The sequence below is a fragment of the Notothenia coriiceps genome, unplaced genomic scaffold (genome assembly GCF_000735185.1).
Source record: "Notothenia coriiceps isolate Sejong01 unplaced genomic scaffold, NC01 NC01_scaffold00023806, whole genome shotgun sequence".
Taxonomy (NCBI): domain Eukaryota; kingdom Metazoa; phylum Chordata; class Actinopteri; order Perciformes; family Nototheniidae; genus Notothenia; species Notothenia coriiceps.
In genome coordinates, this window is record NW_011356507.1 from 1 (window position 1) to 15,763 (window position 15,763).

Sequence of the window (15,763 nt, forward strand, 5' to 3'; positions counted from 1 at the left end):
AAATCTTACAAAAGACCCCCCCCCCCCTCAAGTCTGTATCAATCTCAGTATCAACCACAAAAAAGGTAAAAAGACGTCATTTCAAATGTTCACGGACGGTTGGACTTGTGAAACTTTGCATGCAATTTTTTTCATTTAGACAGGAAGAGATTCAATATGATCTTAACAGTGAGAAGCCTCATGTGCCAGTGGAAGCCTTTTTGTCAAACTTTTTTATGGAGCAAAGGTGCAAATATGTCGGTTCTACAATTATTTTTTTTTAAACCCCTTTGTACCAAACTGAATACGTGACAGGAACACACGAGTCGTACTGTTATTTACAAGCACAACTTTCAGGTTACTCTCAGGGAGCTCTTGGCAAACACTCATCATTGCAGTTAACACTTAAGACTATTGCACAAACTACATCATTAAGACAAAAGGAAGTGAATTCTTTTCATGGATGTTACACGATTCTCCCACGTTCATTACCTCAGCCTTTGGCGAGGTTCACAAGTTTCATAAGGCTTTTGATTCTTTATTTTTTTATCTTTATTTTTTGTTCTCAAAGCTTACTATGAACGGGCTGTGAAAGTCATAACGAAGACTTTGACAGTTTCTCTGTGGGTCGTAGAGATGATGTAACACTAGTATATAAAAGGTTATAGCTGTGAGTTATTATCAGTGTTGAGTGATAGTTTATGAGACTACTATAAAAGATGAGAGGACGAGTCTTCTCTCTGTGTCTATTTCTGTCTCGGTGTGTGGATACTAATGGCACTAACGCTCGGACACTGCAACACTGTGGCAAAATCCACACAAGCAAGTCACAATTGACTGCTGTTTTACATTAAAGTATGAATAATGCAGTGAGGTAAGAGATGGTACAAACATGTATTGTTACTACAGGTTTTGGTTTCAAGGAATAGTGCAGTGAGCTTCATCGTCCAGTCAGCTTTGAGGATACAGTGGCAGCTGGCTGGAGGTCAACGGGTTTTTAGAGAGTGTTTTCACAGACAAAACATTTAAACATGTAATCAAGGTAAGGGTAAGAGTTGGGGTCTGTTAGCTGGTGAGAATCAGTCTACGGCTCAATTAGTAACCAGTTACAGCAATATTACATAAGAGAGTACCTCTCAACTCAGTTTATAATACAGTGTTTTGCGTGTGTGTGCGTGTGTGTGTTCACGTCCCATGTCCACTCTATCTAGGCCACAGTGAGGTTAATTCATTGCTTAAAGATCCGTTTTCAGTCTCATATTCTCAGCGTCATCACTTCTTATTACATTATGATAGTGGAGACTAGAGATAAACAATTTGTTACTGTCACTCAAACTTCCTTTTTATCCTTCTTTTTTTTTTTTCAAGTCTGTCTTGAAAAGTGGCTCAGTTGCAATAAAGGGACAGTTCACAGTTCAAAAGGCCACTCTGGAAGACCTCTTCAACTTATCAAATGTTGAGAGGGGCCTTGAGTTCAGTCTGTCTTTACTTTTTTTGTATTCTTGCCATGTTCCCCTCAGCAAAGGGTCTTAAGTGCACCTGAAGCACAGAGGAGAGTCTGCATGGGGTAAGGAGGGGGGGACACCACTTCCTCAACCACTTGTTCTGGCCGGAAGGAGAACGGCTGCAGTTGAACTTTCTTCTTTAGGATCTGTCCGATTCCCATGGAGGGGAACTTGCTACGGTGCGTCGGGCTGTCTGGATCGCTGCTGCTGCTGTTGTTGGACGGAGGGCTGAATGCTGAGGTGGGGTTGAGGGCACTGAAGGCGGACTTCGGAGGGCTGAATGCCGAGCTCCCTGGGGGGCTCCCTATGGTGCTGGGCGGGCTGCCGCTGGTGTCGGAAGACGCGCCCCAATCTGACGAGATGCTTTTCTTGGGCTGTGGGTTGACAATTAGGACGGGAGGACTCGGGATCGTGGCCTTCTTCAAGTAGGAGGAGTCGGGCTGGAAGGCAGAGACGTGGCGGGGCGGGGAGAGGGTCCCGTTGGTCAGCTTGTACCAGGGCGAGCTGGGGGTGTCTTCAATTTGCTCAGCTTTGGAGAGCGAGCCAAAGGAATGCATGCCGATCGGTGACGGTGCCGGCGGGGCAGGGATGTTGTGTTCGGGGCTCGTATTGACTTGTGGGAGGGTGGCCAAGCGCCTCCGTTGCTTAGGTGTGTTGGAAAAGAGAGGTTGGATCTCGAGATATTCCATGGAGGAAGAGGCGACTGTTCCGGGTGGGGCCAGAGGTGAATTACGATGGCCACCAGTTAAGGCACGCAATATACCTGAGGAGGAAATGAGAAGCAATTTAAGTTTTGGAATATTGTCACTCACATATTTGCATTTTTATTTCACTGCATGTACAAGTGAGTAAGGATATGAGAACTGCGTGTACTTTCAGCCGAGTCCCTACATGTCTACATTCTACGTGATCTGTGAGTATGTAACAAGCAGGTGTAAAAGCTATAAGAACATTCAGTACAGATTTAATCCGTGTGAAGATCGACCTGACATGACATGCTGTATCTGGAACAGCCTATGACTTTTTCTTTACCCTAAGGCAAGGCAAGTTTATTCATACAGCACCTTTCAACACAAGGCAATTCCAAGTGCTTTACAAAAATCAAAGACATTAAGAGCATTAAGAAACATATTATAAAATGGCATGGCAGTACCTCTTATGGGAAAATGAGCTTAGGCTCGAGCTTTGCCCCCGTTTTCATTATAACTTCTCCAAGTAGTGTTAAGGACCACCTATCATTATTTGTTGAAAATCACAGGCCCAGTCTTTTACGAAATATGTATTTGACTATGCTGCTGTGTTGCTAGATTAAATTCAGAGTAATTCCTTAGAATATCTTTACTTCTGTTCTATTCTGTTTAGTAATTTAAACTGGCGGATATCAGTTAAATTCAATTACAAAAAGTTTTGTGTTTGGCCTACGATTGAATGGCAACCAGGATGTTTCTTCTTATGGGTGGGTGGTTGGAAGGATGGAAGGATGGATGGATGGATGGATGAAGGAATGGATGGACGGAGGAAGGAGTTGATGGATGGATGGATTGAGGATCGGACAGACGAACTGGTAACTACGTAAATGTGAAGAACATGCATGCTCAGTCAACGTACCCTGTATAAATAAAGGTGAACTTTTGGAACACATATACTGTATCTTATTATCTTTATTTCACCCCTCACCTGTTCGGTGTTTTTTCTCCTTGCTTTGCCCCTTTGCGACAGCCAGGTAAACGGGCGTCTGCTTGGGGGGGATGGTGAGCTTGTCGACGTGCTTCCTCCACTGGGTCTGGAAGTATTCGTTTTTCTGCTTTTCTCCTTTCTTCTTTTCTTGGAACTGCATCTCCTAAACAGAAAGGGCAAAACCACAAATTATGAATAACCTGTTCTTTTACTAACTTGGCACGTGTTGGTCATTATGATATTCCAGTTTTATTATGTTTTAAAAAAATATATTGAACAATGTTTCCTTTACACCCTGTTATTAGAAAGACTTTCGACAGATGTTAGCAAGGATCTCCTCACCCTGTATTTTTTAGATAGTCTCTTCATTTTCTTGTTGAGGAGGAAGTAGACAGCCAGAGTGTGGCAGGCGCGGTTGGTGAGGACGGCACTCAGAACCTCACTGTGTTTGTAGTTCATCTTCTCCGTCATATGTAGCAACACTGTGTGGTTTATCTCTTCAATGTGGATCCTGGATACAGAAGAGAGAGAGAAAGTTAATGCCTTGTGATGCTTTAAAATAAATAAATAAAATAAAAGGCAAAAAGGTTTCTCTATGCTTAAACAGATGACATAAGCAAAAATACAAATTCGAAGTGTGCGTGAGCCTACCTGTTGAGGTACGGTGTGCCTGTGTTCTTGTTGGCCAGCTGTAGCCAGGAATCTGCCATCACTTGATGGATGTTGGGACGCTTGTTTGGATCTGGTTCAAGAAGCTTCTTCAGAAGACAGATGGCAGCTAAGGCAGAAAGAGGGAGAATAAATATTCATAAGCTTCTTCAACTTGTTGTACAAAGAAGAAAGTTTTGTCAATACTGAAACTTATTTTTGCATGACATATTTCTCTTCAGCAATGTGACGCATAAACTTGGTATTCATCCTCCTTATCCGCTCTCATAATATAAGACGGATAAGATGACACATCCTCGTCATTGGGTTCTTAACAATAAGTTACATAACCTGGTTAAGTCATCTGTTATTGGTATTAGAGTGAGACTCGTGACGCAAGCAGAAATTGTGGTGAGTGCCACTATTTCCAGCGATGCTTTAACACACCTTGCGAAAATGTTTCCTTTATTTCCTCGCTTTACAGAATATTAGTTAAAGCTCAGTAGGAATAATTCGTTTCAATATGGCTGATTAAATATATTCTAATTCTACAAATATATCATGGCTTCAATGGAAGATTAGGAGGAATTGTGCCGTGCAATCTCAGGAATTCTGACAGGTCACCCTGAGGCAAATAACAATAATAGTACACGTAATTATACATTTATACTGTTCATGCATTGCCAGCGACTTGACAGGAACCGGTTGGGTAAAACCTTTTTCGAATTATGAACTTACCCAATTGCGGTATCACTAGAACTCTGCCAATTACATCTGGGACAAATAACATTATCGATGTATCCTTTTCATGCAGCGCCAGTTACTGAACAGGAACCGGTTAGTTGAAACCTGTTTCTAATTATTATCTAACGCAATTACGGTTCACCTGATGTTTTCTTTACTTACCACCAATGTTCTTGAATTTCAACAATACAGAAATACCATTCAGATTTTCCATTGCGTTCAATTATTGACTGGAAGGATTCTGCCGTAGTTGACAGGTTCATTCTTTAGAAAGGCTTGTCATTGGGGAATCAGTTCCAGTTTGATTTACATGCGCATTTGCACCCCTTCACTCATCGAGGTTTTTTATTTCCTCTAACCCACTCAACGGTTTGCTTACTTCTAAGTACGGCTGCATTTCTCTTAAGAGGATTTCAAACAAATGTAATATAGAGTCCTAATCAAGGAGTCTAACTTAGAAGAAGATTGACCTTTGTTGATTTAAGACGTATCTGATTGCACAGTTCTCTCTCTACTTCTTTAGTTTTCTAATTTGTTTTTTGACTTGAGTGACCAAAACAAAATGTTATGTCAGAGGGATTTCATTAAGGCATTTTGGAAATCCAAACCACAGACTCACAACGAAAGATTACCTCCATTTCATTCCAGCATCTTATTATCAAAAAATGTCATCATGAACTATTTTCCTTCTTCCCTGACACCGGACCGACAACATTCTTTCCCCCTCATGTCAAACCTCACCTGAGATGTTCTTGGTTTAAGGTCTAATATATTTGTCAGCACACTCGTGTCAGTTTTACCCTGGGGGCGATTGCAGTGCCATGAAGTGATTTATAGAGTATGTGTTTGTTGATTGATACATTTTTTCTTGACTTTAGGAACAGCTTTTCTGTTGAGAATTTATTAAACAGTTGTGCATGAATGTGTTGAGTTTTTACCTGTGCAAAGTGAGGGAGGTAGAGGGTTCATCTCCTTGTCCACCATCTTCTGGTGCAGGGCTCGGAGACTGAAGGGCTCCACGGTGAACGGCAGATTCCCAGTCAGCATGGCGTACATGTTCACACCACTGGGAGATCAAAAAACACACTTCAGCTCGGAATGCATGTGGAATAGATGTATTTAAATACACTGATATTTACCGACATACGTTCTATAAGAAAGAAGTAGACACTCACATGGACCAAACATCCACTTTGGGCCCGTACTTCTTCCTGGAGAGCAGCTCGGGGGCGGCGTAGGCGGGACTTCCACACTGCGTGCTGAAGGGGTCTGAGTATCCCAGGATGCCTGCGCAGTTACTGAGGCCAAAATCTGAAGGACAGAAGAGGTGGGGGTGAATGTTATTTCTGGCTTTTATTTCCCTCTTTTCAGGCCACTTGTTAAACATGTCGCCCCTTTCGAAGCGTTACACACACAAATGGAAGCAGATTAGCACTATGGTGAGAGCTCGTAAAGCATTTAACAGGATGTGTAATTGCTCTTGGCTCTTTAACACGTGGGATGTCAGGCAAGAAAATACAGAAAATAACTTGCATTTCTTTGTAATGACAGTTTTGAGGTGAGTTTGTTTCTGTAAATGTTACTGTTTGAGTTACCTATGAGCTTTATGTTGTCCTTGCTCTTGGCTCTTTAAATATTTTAATTTTGCAAAGTAACTGAAATCAAAGGCCTTCTTTTAGCATTAGCTGTTTTAATATTGTTCGTGTTCTTTGCTATGGGAAGTGTGTGTGTGTGTGTTTAAAAAGGAATTTATTGAATGTATTCTTAATAGAAAGAGAGTTTTGAGGTGAGTTTGTTTCTGTAAATGTTAGTGTTTGAATTACCTATGAGCTTTATATTGTCCTGCTCATCCAACAGGAGGTTTTCTATCTTCAGATCCCTGTAAAACAAAGATTCAGTGTTAACACTTATCTAAGCCACACATCATCACACAATACACAAGCAGTAGGGGAGGTCAACACCCCCCGTTTCAATGAGGGTCACGCTGGGTGATTTTCGGGGTCTATTGTGTGCCTTCAGATCCCTCCTTATAAATCCTGTTATACAGTTATCTACATGGGTCTTCTCACCATGATAGAAATTTAGTTCCCAGAGTCCCAGACAAATAATAAAATTTTCCTGGGAAGAGCTTTGTGTATTGTATATCTGGAGTTTCATTCTGATGCAGTTTATGGTTTTTTTCCGCCCTAAATATAATCAAACATTTCATCAAAAGATGTAACCATATTTTGTAGGAGAAAGGCACTGGAATGATCCCTGCACACTGCATGGAAATTCAGCTCTTTTTTAAATCGTATTTAGTTTTTAAGAAATGCTTAGCCGCTTTCTTTAAAACCTCTCAAAGCATGGCAAATATGGTTATTCGTGGATTAACAGTAGTGCACAATACGGACTTAACATACACTTTGAGAAAGAGGATAATTAAATTCAGCTTCAACCCACAAATAGCACAAAGCCCTTTGGACGGCACTGACAATATATCTAAAGACATTTATATTCTGCTCTATCTTTAAAAGCAACGTGTGTATGGCTCATTATTTGTAAGTGTTTATTTACCTGTGCACAACACCCGCCCTGTGCAGGTGCTCAACGGCCAGCACCAACTGACGGATGTATTTCTGAGTCTCCCTCTCATCCAGGCGCTTCTTATCATAGATGAGGTTCATGAGGTTCCCGCCGGGACACAGCTCCATCACCAGGTAGTAGCTGTTCTCCGTCTCCAGGATGTCCAGCAGCTGCGTGATGTTGGGGTGACGGATCATCTGCTGGATGTGGCCCTCCCTCCGCAGGTTCTTGGTCACATACGAGTCCTTCTTGGCCTTCCGTTTGTCAATCACCTTCACCGCCACCTGGAGAAAAATGCGACAGGAGAAGAAAAAGCTATTAGATGAGGAACGCACTGTTTTGCGCCACATGATATTGTGAATAATACCCGTGGAGAATGAAGCACTTGTTCACTGCTGTGCTTTCGGAAGAGGTTTCAAAGAGAGTTGCAGTGTAACAGGTGACAAGCTTCTCAGTCTCCACTGCGGACTATATTACTCGACACTGACCTCTCCCTCACAGCTGCTCCCAATGTGGGGCAACCCAGGCGCTATAGGGCCCTGAGGCGGCAGCAGAAGGGGAGGTATGTGTGTGTGTGTGTTGGAGGGGTAACTGAACCATCATAAACCGAGGGAAAAACAAATGTTACCCTATATCTGTTGAGAAGGCGCTAAGGCCAAATGGACAGATGATATTTCCCCATTTGCCCCGGAGTTTAGTTGTAGCTTAATACACAGAAATGTAAAGAGGGACACTGACTCAATGGCACAGATTCAATAGGATGTGAAGTAAAGATTTATGGGCATATGTGTTAAGTTTTCTTTCCTCAATTACTCATCCCAAGGACTTCACTCTATGTTTCTCTGCCCTTGTTGTCTCATTGGAGGAAAAACCTTCAGACTTCTCATAAAACCCGGAGAACATCTTGTTTATGACAAACACGTCCCTTTGTGGCTAATTACATTCAATAACATACCCATCTCCTTTATTTCATCCTCTGCCCGTGTGTCTCCTTGTATCCTGTCTAGACTGAGTTCAAGAGCATAGCTACCATACACTGCAAATCATCTCAAGGAGAGCCTACAGACATGGAAAGGCATGACCGGTGAAGCTAATCACCATATCCATTAATGAAATGGTGAGGGCCGAAGTGGCTGTGTGTATGTCCCCTCTTTCTTCTGTCCTTCAGCTTGTCTTTCTTTTATACCTTCGTCCTTTCATCTCTGATAATTGATTCACCTCTGAAAACCTTTTTACAACTGCTCATTAAACCTGGCCGTATATATACATGTGTGTGTGTGTGTGTGTGTGTGTGTGTGTGTGTGTGTGTGTGTGTGTGTGTGTGTGTTGAACTGTCACAATACAGTAATATACTGTATAGCCCATGTTTACGCCAAGCAGCGTGGATGAGAGAAGGGGTGTGTAGGGAGGGGGGGGATGGGGCACTGTATTTACAGTAGGTTACTCTATATGTGAAGAGGGGGAGGTTGGGGATATAGAGGGGGAGGGGTGTGCCCAGCCGGGGGGCTACTGGGGATTCAGTTGTTTATCAGGCGCCCCTCAGACAGAAACGGGGGAGGTGGGGTGGTATAGAGGGGAAAGTGGGTTACAGACATCAAAAACATGTGCATGTGACCTCCCAAGCCCCCTGACCATGACATCCCCATCCCTCACCTCTCCTCACTTTCAAACCCCCCTTGTCTGAAAACACAGACCCTCTCTCATCCCCGCATCCTCACTGGCTTTCTAGGGATGCTAAAAAAAAAAAAGGGCCCTTTACTGTATTTTCTTTTTCCCTTACTATGTTTGCTTGAATAAACTCACTTCCCCTCGCCCCCCTCCAAGAGCCTGACCCTGACTGAGAGAGAGAGAGTGTAAAGAGAGAGAGAGACCATGTGCTCTGCTTGGTTGTGTGATTGCCAGTGTTTGCATCATCCTCAACAAAGGGAGGGAAGAGGAGAGGAGCGCTTTCTTTCTCCGCACAGCAAACAGGAAGGGAGGAGGAGGTGGGCCACATGCAGGATAAGATAATGTCTAATATGCTAAATATATTCAGTGGCATATATTTTGTTGTACATATACAAAGAGACATAGGTCTACATGCAAGGACACCTGAGGAAAAAGGGGGTACTTGTTTTCCAATATGCAAATGCTCTGGCTGCCCCTCAAAAACAGCCTGAGGAGACAAAGGCGACCAGTGGCCAATGGTGGTCCATATCAAAGCCCCGCGCTGGCAGAATCCTAATGAGGCTGAAGCCCATTTATCAACGACATGATTTCATATGCAAGTAGCAGCTCTGCTCTCCCATAGGTCGGCCAATTTCCCTCTCTGTTCCTATCATAGGCTTGCGCGCGCCCACAGTGGTGAGCTCACCACCACCAGCAGACAAAGGAAGGTTCAGGAAAAAAAACAGACCGCACAGCTAGGTACCAACATATGTAAGGACAACACAGGCAGCTCTTCCTGTTTCTCTCCCACACACACAAAGTAAATATTGTTACAGGAGCTTGGCTAGAAAACAAACCCTGCTGGGCATATGGTGAGTTCAGCAGCTGGTGGTGCTGCATGAGCTCATTAACAAAGCCTTCCATTGCAAACAACACTTTCTCCAAGAAGTCTAGGAATACATTGCACACAAATGTATGGCTAAACTGTCAATGTAAACAGGTGAGGGTTTTTTCTCGGTTGACAGGCATGTATGAGTCAATAGACAGCAGACACTGTCCACTGATGGAAATGTGAAACACCAAAATGCACCATGCTGCATGCCACCCATAATCTATATATAGATTATTATTATTATAGATTTATTTCTTATATATATATATATATAAGAAATAAATTGGCTATAACAGTCAGAACAAACTAGTTTTCCAAAAGAAAAAAGTTAATTAATTCACAAGAGTTTTTTTTTCCAAGCTCAAGAAGTCAGGAGTATAACATTTAACTTGAATTGTGTGGCATGTGATAGAATCAAAATAAATAGAATAGGCCTATAATATTGTTAAATCAAGAACGACAACATGCACTAGCTACAAGTCATTTAACCAAACCATGTTGCATCTAGACTTAGTGACCCCACAGTCTTACCTTTTCCCCAGTCATGGCATGGAGACCTTCTCGAACTTTGGCGAAGGACCCTTCTCCCAGCTTCCTCCCGATCAGATAGTTCCCGACCCGTTTTGTGTGATAGAAGTTCTTCAGGATCTCCGCCGCAGGACTGCATGAGGCCGGGAGGATGTTCTCATTCCCGGCACTATTTGGGGTCTTTCCCTCATATAACCCGTGGCTGTTGTCTACTACCATGGCGCCGTCTGCAACCGGCATCACAGCTCTCTTATCAAATGTTAAAAGTACGCAGCGTGTCCCTCTCCCACCTTAGAGGCGGGAATTAAATGCTTAACGTCCGGCAAAGTGCGCCAAGTCCGGTCTGTCTGCGTCTTGCCCCTACTAACAAATTAAGGGAACCGGAGATGCGCCACCTGTTCGCCCAAAGCATCCAGTGAGCGCACTCAGCAGATTCCAATACAGGTCTTGATAAATGTATAGGATTGAAATGACACAGAATAATGTCAGATTCATTCATGGAAAGATATTTAAATGACGCAACCTGACTTAAATTCTAATAGGGTTTTAAAAAAATTATGTAGCTCAGTCAGAGGTATCGTCCCTACTCCATACATCTCCTGGATAGTCTGAGTGCAGGCAGCGTGTTTCAGTTTGAACTGACTTTACCGGTCATATGGGTGGGCGTTTCTTACGGGTGAGAAAAAACACACACAGCCTCTCATACAGTGGTGGTAGCCGGGGTACATTGCAATCCAATCAGCGCACGCGGGCGGAGCACATGTGAGAACAAGGGGGATGACTCCACCCGGTACCACCGCGCCGCATGTTGCGCTCAGATTGTACACAGCGATGAACAAAGATATTGTTGGAGGAAAAGAGACACAGCAACACTGTGACTACAAATATTACGATTTTTGTTGTTGTATTTCCTGAAACATGATTTATAGCTGTCTATGTCGTAGTTGTCGATCTATAGTCAGGTTTTATTTTTGATAGAATTGTGCGTAAAGGGTACACATGTTCACACCATGTGCTGTGAATTACGCACCCCTTAATAACATGGATCACAATGTCATAGTCATCTTGTGGCAATAAATATTGACGATTAATAATAACATTAATACAAACAAATATAATAATAACTATAATATAATAATGGTGTCCAATATTTGCTATTGACCTGTTTCATTGTTTATCTGTTGGAGTGTTGATGTTCTGCTAACATGTGTGTTGCTCCACTACAACAGGGCAGACAAAGAATAATTTTCCATTCGTTCATTGAGGTGTTCACTGGCCTAATTAACATGGTGGTTATCACTCAGAGGAGAACACCTGCAGGGAGGGGCAACAGATTTTTTTTTTTTGTTCTGTATTAGGCTTCAGATAATTTTTATCTGACTTAATATAATTAGCCTATGTTATTTGTTTTCCTACAGGAGCTGTGCAAAAAAAACCCAGACACCTGACAATTAAATCTAATAGAACAGCCTTACATACTGTAATACTAATTTAAAGCATGAGTTTTCCAAACTCTGTGGTGTTTTATCAGACTCTGGTTTTTTGGTGTTACTGCATCAGATTAAATATAGAATATTACATATTAATATATATATAATATATTAAAAGGTGTGCTCCATTATGTTCACCCCTTGTGATCCTGCATGGAGAGATTGGGAAGAATACAAGTGTACAGTTTGACTTAACTACTGGACCATGCTTTCTAGACACCAAACCAGACAACCAGACATGAAACCAAAAGTATGAGTATACCACCATCTATTGGAGTCACGTTGTACTACAAGAAATAAAGTAAATTATACTAAGACTTGAGTGAGCCTGCAGTCCTGCTGAATGCTTTCATTCTTTATTTTCATTAATTCTATAGTTTAAATATGACTTGAAAACGAATTGTATTCTGAGTTGATTCAAGATGTGGAAATACATTTTTTGAATTCAAAGTAGGCTACTTTTAGAAGAGTTGATTTGGAAATGTTTCACTCTATCATATTAATGGTTCACACTTGCATCATACCACTACCAAATGAGAATTGACCTAATACTCTAACTTTGACTTGGTTTCAGGGTTGTGGGAAGTAGGGGTGCTGAGGGTGCTGCAGCACCCCCTGGTGGAGGACAGGGGATCTGCACTTCCACAAGATATAATACCAAAAAAACGAATTTTCAGCCTTGATGTAACAACATTCATAATTAAGTAAAGATAACACCCTTTTTTCAACCCGGTTACATTTTCCATTTGCCCTGTACGATGGGCGCTGTAGTGATGAAAGTGAGGGATGTTGGCTTAGCAGGCGCCCGCAACTCACAGCCAAAGTGAGAGAGATAGAGAGAGGGGATACCGCGGGGATACGTTATCTCAGTGAGTCTATCTCAGTGAGTCTCAAACGTTTTGATCACAATTTATGTAAACAAATATTTCCAAGGCACACCTTTATAATTATTAGGATAAATCAAAACAGGTTTGAAATCATTCCAATGTATACTATAGGACAGTAAACCAAAAATATCGTTTAAAACTGGAGAGATTTAAAAATATGCATAAATAAATAAATGTTAACTGGTAAAATAAGATATGAATGAACAACACAAATAAAATAAGTTACATTTATTTGTTATTGGCTATGGTAGGTTATTGGAAATGTTCACATACTTATTTGATTAATAAAATGCAAACCGATCTGTTGTACCCTCTAGATCAGTCTAGTAATTGGGCGCTCAAAGTGCACCAGATTGAAGCATTTGACATTAAAATGTTAAAAAAATCTTCCCGGGGGGGCACCCCCGGACCCCCCTAGAGGATGTGGAGTCCACCCCTCCAATTAAAACATGTTACAATACTAAATAAATTTGAAGCCTTGTTATATAAACTGTCCAACATGTCAATATGTTTCTCTTTTTGTAGTGTATTGGTCTTTCATTGCCAGCTAAAATCTTGCCTATAGGGCAGCACATTGGTCAGAACCAGCCCTGGTGTCATCCCCACAGCACCCCCCATTTGAAACATGTCCCCACGGCTATGTAAGTGACCTGCTAACATTTTAACTCAAGGATAATCTGATGAAGTGAGGACGCCATGGTCAACAAACAAGAGCTTTGCACGTACTCAAAAATAAGGTGGTGGTTTTCAGACAAACGGTAAAGACTGGGAAAATAACATCTGTTTTTAAATGTGTTAACTTATTACTATATAAGCAAAGATATGTTCATGAATATAATGTAAACTCCCTGTTTTTCAGCTCATTGCAAATCAAACTTCATCATGATAAACTGATGGGGAGAGGACACTGGAGCAGAAAGACCAAACGGGGAGACGATCTGTTCTCACCTAACGCTCTGCTGGAGGTTGAAGCACAAAGCTCAGAGACTGACTGTTCAGTGTTTCCAGTAGAACGATTTCTTTTTTATCGGGGCAACAACCAGGAAAATGGCACTGAGCTGATGGAGAACAGACCGGTCGAAGGAGAAGCCTCTGAAGATGCAGCTAAACATTTTCTTTCACCTGTATATTTGATTTTTCTATATTTTATGTTGCCTCAAGTAGTTTTAAAATAAAATCTTAAATATGTACTTTCTTTCATTACTTTTTTCTTCAGTCTTATAATTAACGTAACATTGGGAAACCCATAAGTAGAGCTGAAGACAGACAAGACTAATAGTTGCACAGCAGTAAAACTTTTGGTATGGATTATGGCTCCACACGTTAAGAGGACAAATAAAGACAGTTAATGACATCTATGCAGTAAACTGTGTAATAAAGTCACCACAGGACATATTTTACAGACATGTTTGAATCGGGTAAAGAGAGGAACATCAGTTTAAAAGTTGTGTTTATTGGCAGTTTAAAAAAAACAAAAAACTTTTCCTTTTTTTTATGTTTAGATTGTGTGAAAAGAAAATGATATCAACATCTTAACTGCCAGTGCATGTAAGGCACACTTTAAAACACCACACACTAAAAACATTCATTGTTGGAGAAGTACAGGACAAATTATAAGCTATGTTCTTTGGCTGAGTCAGCTTGCATTATCTTATCTAAAAAAAAAACCCGAAGAATGTCTTGCATCTTTCCCCTCTCTAATATGGCTTTTCAGCAGGCTGAGCATGAATTTAGCACAAATTAGCAATGCTGTGTTTCAGCCCTTCTGATAAATGTATATTTGTAATCACTATCTGTGGTACGTTGATTCAAGCAGGTCTGAGATCCAGCTGGAAGACCATGGCACTGAACTTTGATCCCCTGATAACAAGTGTAGAAAATAGACCTCGTGAAAAAAAATCAGAACATATTCCCTTTTCAACTTTTACACATAAAAGCCATCCCTCTACCAGAAACAGGAAGATGTGTGAAGTGACGCTGGTTCATCTACAGATATCCCTTGGGGACCACTGGGTCTCCGTACATGCAGTCCTCCTCCAGCGCCAGGTTGTAGGTGCTTCCACTTCCTCCCTTGTAGGCGCTGGTCACGATCCTGAGCCAGCCCTTCTCCCCCTGTGGAGAGGGGGGGGTGAAACAGACACAATTTTGGATTATTGGTCAATCATCATTATACTTTTTCAAGTAAAAATGCTTAAGAGTTTTTGCTTGTCAATTGTGAGGCTGTGCTGGTTAGTGGTAGTAACTTTAACAAAAAATATGTAATTGTCTGCCACTGCGGGTCTCAGTCAAATCAATAACAAAAGAGAGAGTTTGGTGACATAGTTTGGGGCCATTCAAGTTTTTACAAATGATATATCTTTAATAAATATTAGTTTTGTTAGTTGAACAGCAATGAATTTAAAGATATCAACACAAGTTTGGAAAATTACACTACAAAAAGGCCAATTTGTATTTTCTTGACATTTTATGGACAAAACAGCCGTCAGAGTTTAGCTAAAGGAAGCCCAGGATCAGGCAACATCCACACAGTCTCAATGTAGCTGATAAACTGCGCTTCCTGTTAATCTCTTAATAAATAAAACATGTTATTTTATTTGTTCTTGAATTGACAAGATTTCCAGGGTTTGAAGTGACATCCTATTGCACTGTATGAAGTTCTTCATTAGATCAACACTTACCCATGGCTCTCCCCAGGAGTTGCGTACAATCCAGTATTCCACACCGTTCTCCACTCCCCACCCTGCCACTGACACGATGTGGTTGATGAAAGGATCCTCCTGATATTCCATGTACAGACCTCCGGTGTATGCATCCAACGTGTCTGTGGCCATTATCCCACAGCTGGGGGAAACAAACAGAGCAGATTAAATATAAAAACAGAAAGATGTTGAAATACTGCACAACGAAACCAGGCACACAAAAAAAAGGATGAGGCCAACGCCATAATGTTTACCAAATGTTACGACCCTGGGTCGTTATGTCATTTGTGTGTAGATATGTTTCCCTCCTGTGTGTGAGTGTGTGTGAGTGAGCAAGCAGGTGGTGCCCGTTAGCTGATTGGCTACCTTCAACCTGCTGATTGGTCCACCTGAAGAAGAGGGGAGCATTTAAGCTGCAGCCATGCAGTTCCTCTGCTGCTCGCAACTTCTCCTAATCCGCGTGTGTTGAAATCGCTGTCCTGTTATGCACCCACACTTTACT

The 15,763-nt window shown here is 41.6% G+C and overlaps 2 protein-coding genes across 4 annotated transcripts in view; both read right to left on the minus strand.

The window, feature by feature from the left end:
• Positions 1–534: 534 nt before the first annotated feature.
• Positions 535–10,805, minus strand: hunk (hormonally up-regulated Neu-associated kinase). 3 transcript variants are annotated; one of them, XM_010781920.1, is made up of 10 exons: positions 10,189–10,805; positions 7,110–7,402; positions 6,377–6,432; positions 5,729–5,864; positions 5,492–5,619; positions 3,813–3,939; positions 3,504–3,672; positions 3,162–3,324; positions 2,884–3,052; positions 2,117–2,247 (listed from the first exon to the last, which is right to left on the minus strand). In XM_010781920.1, the coding sequence occupies exons 1-10, from the start codon at positions 10,423–10,425 to the stop codon at positions 2,214–2,216; spliced, it is 1,512 nt and encodes a 503-aa protein (XP_010780222.1). In that variant the 5' UTR covers positions 10,426–10,805; the 3' UTR covers positions 2,117–2,213. The 3 variants fall into 3 exon arrangements, with proteins under 3 accessions (XP_010780221.1, XP_010780222.1, XP_010780223.1); XM_010781921.1 differs by having other exon boundaries at positions 2,136–2,247; positions 2,907–3,052; XM_010781919.1 differs by lacking the exon at positions 2,884–3,052 and having other exon boundaries at positions 535–2,247.
• Positions 10,806–14,156: 3,351 nt separating this feature from the next.
• Positions 14,157–15,763, minus strand: part of ctsz (cathepsin Z) — an 8,365-nt gene continuing 6,758 nt past the window's right edge. The window contains exons 5-6 of the mRNA XM_010781922.1: positions 15,241–15,403; positions 14,157–14,674 (exon numbers count right to left, since the gene is read on the minus strand). Coding sequence (XP_010780224.1) covers positions 14,549–14,674; positions 15,241–15,403 — 289 coding nt within the window. The 3' untranslated portion in view covers positions 14,157–14,548. The remainder of the gene's footprint in view (positions 14,675–15,240; positions 15,404–15,763) is intronic.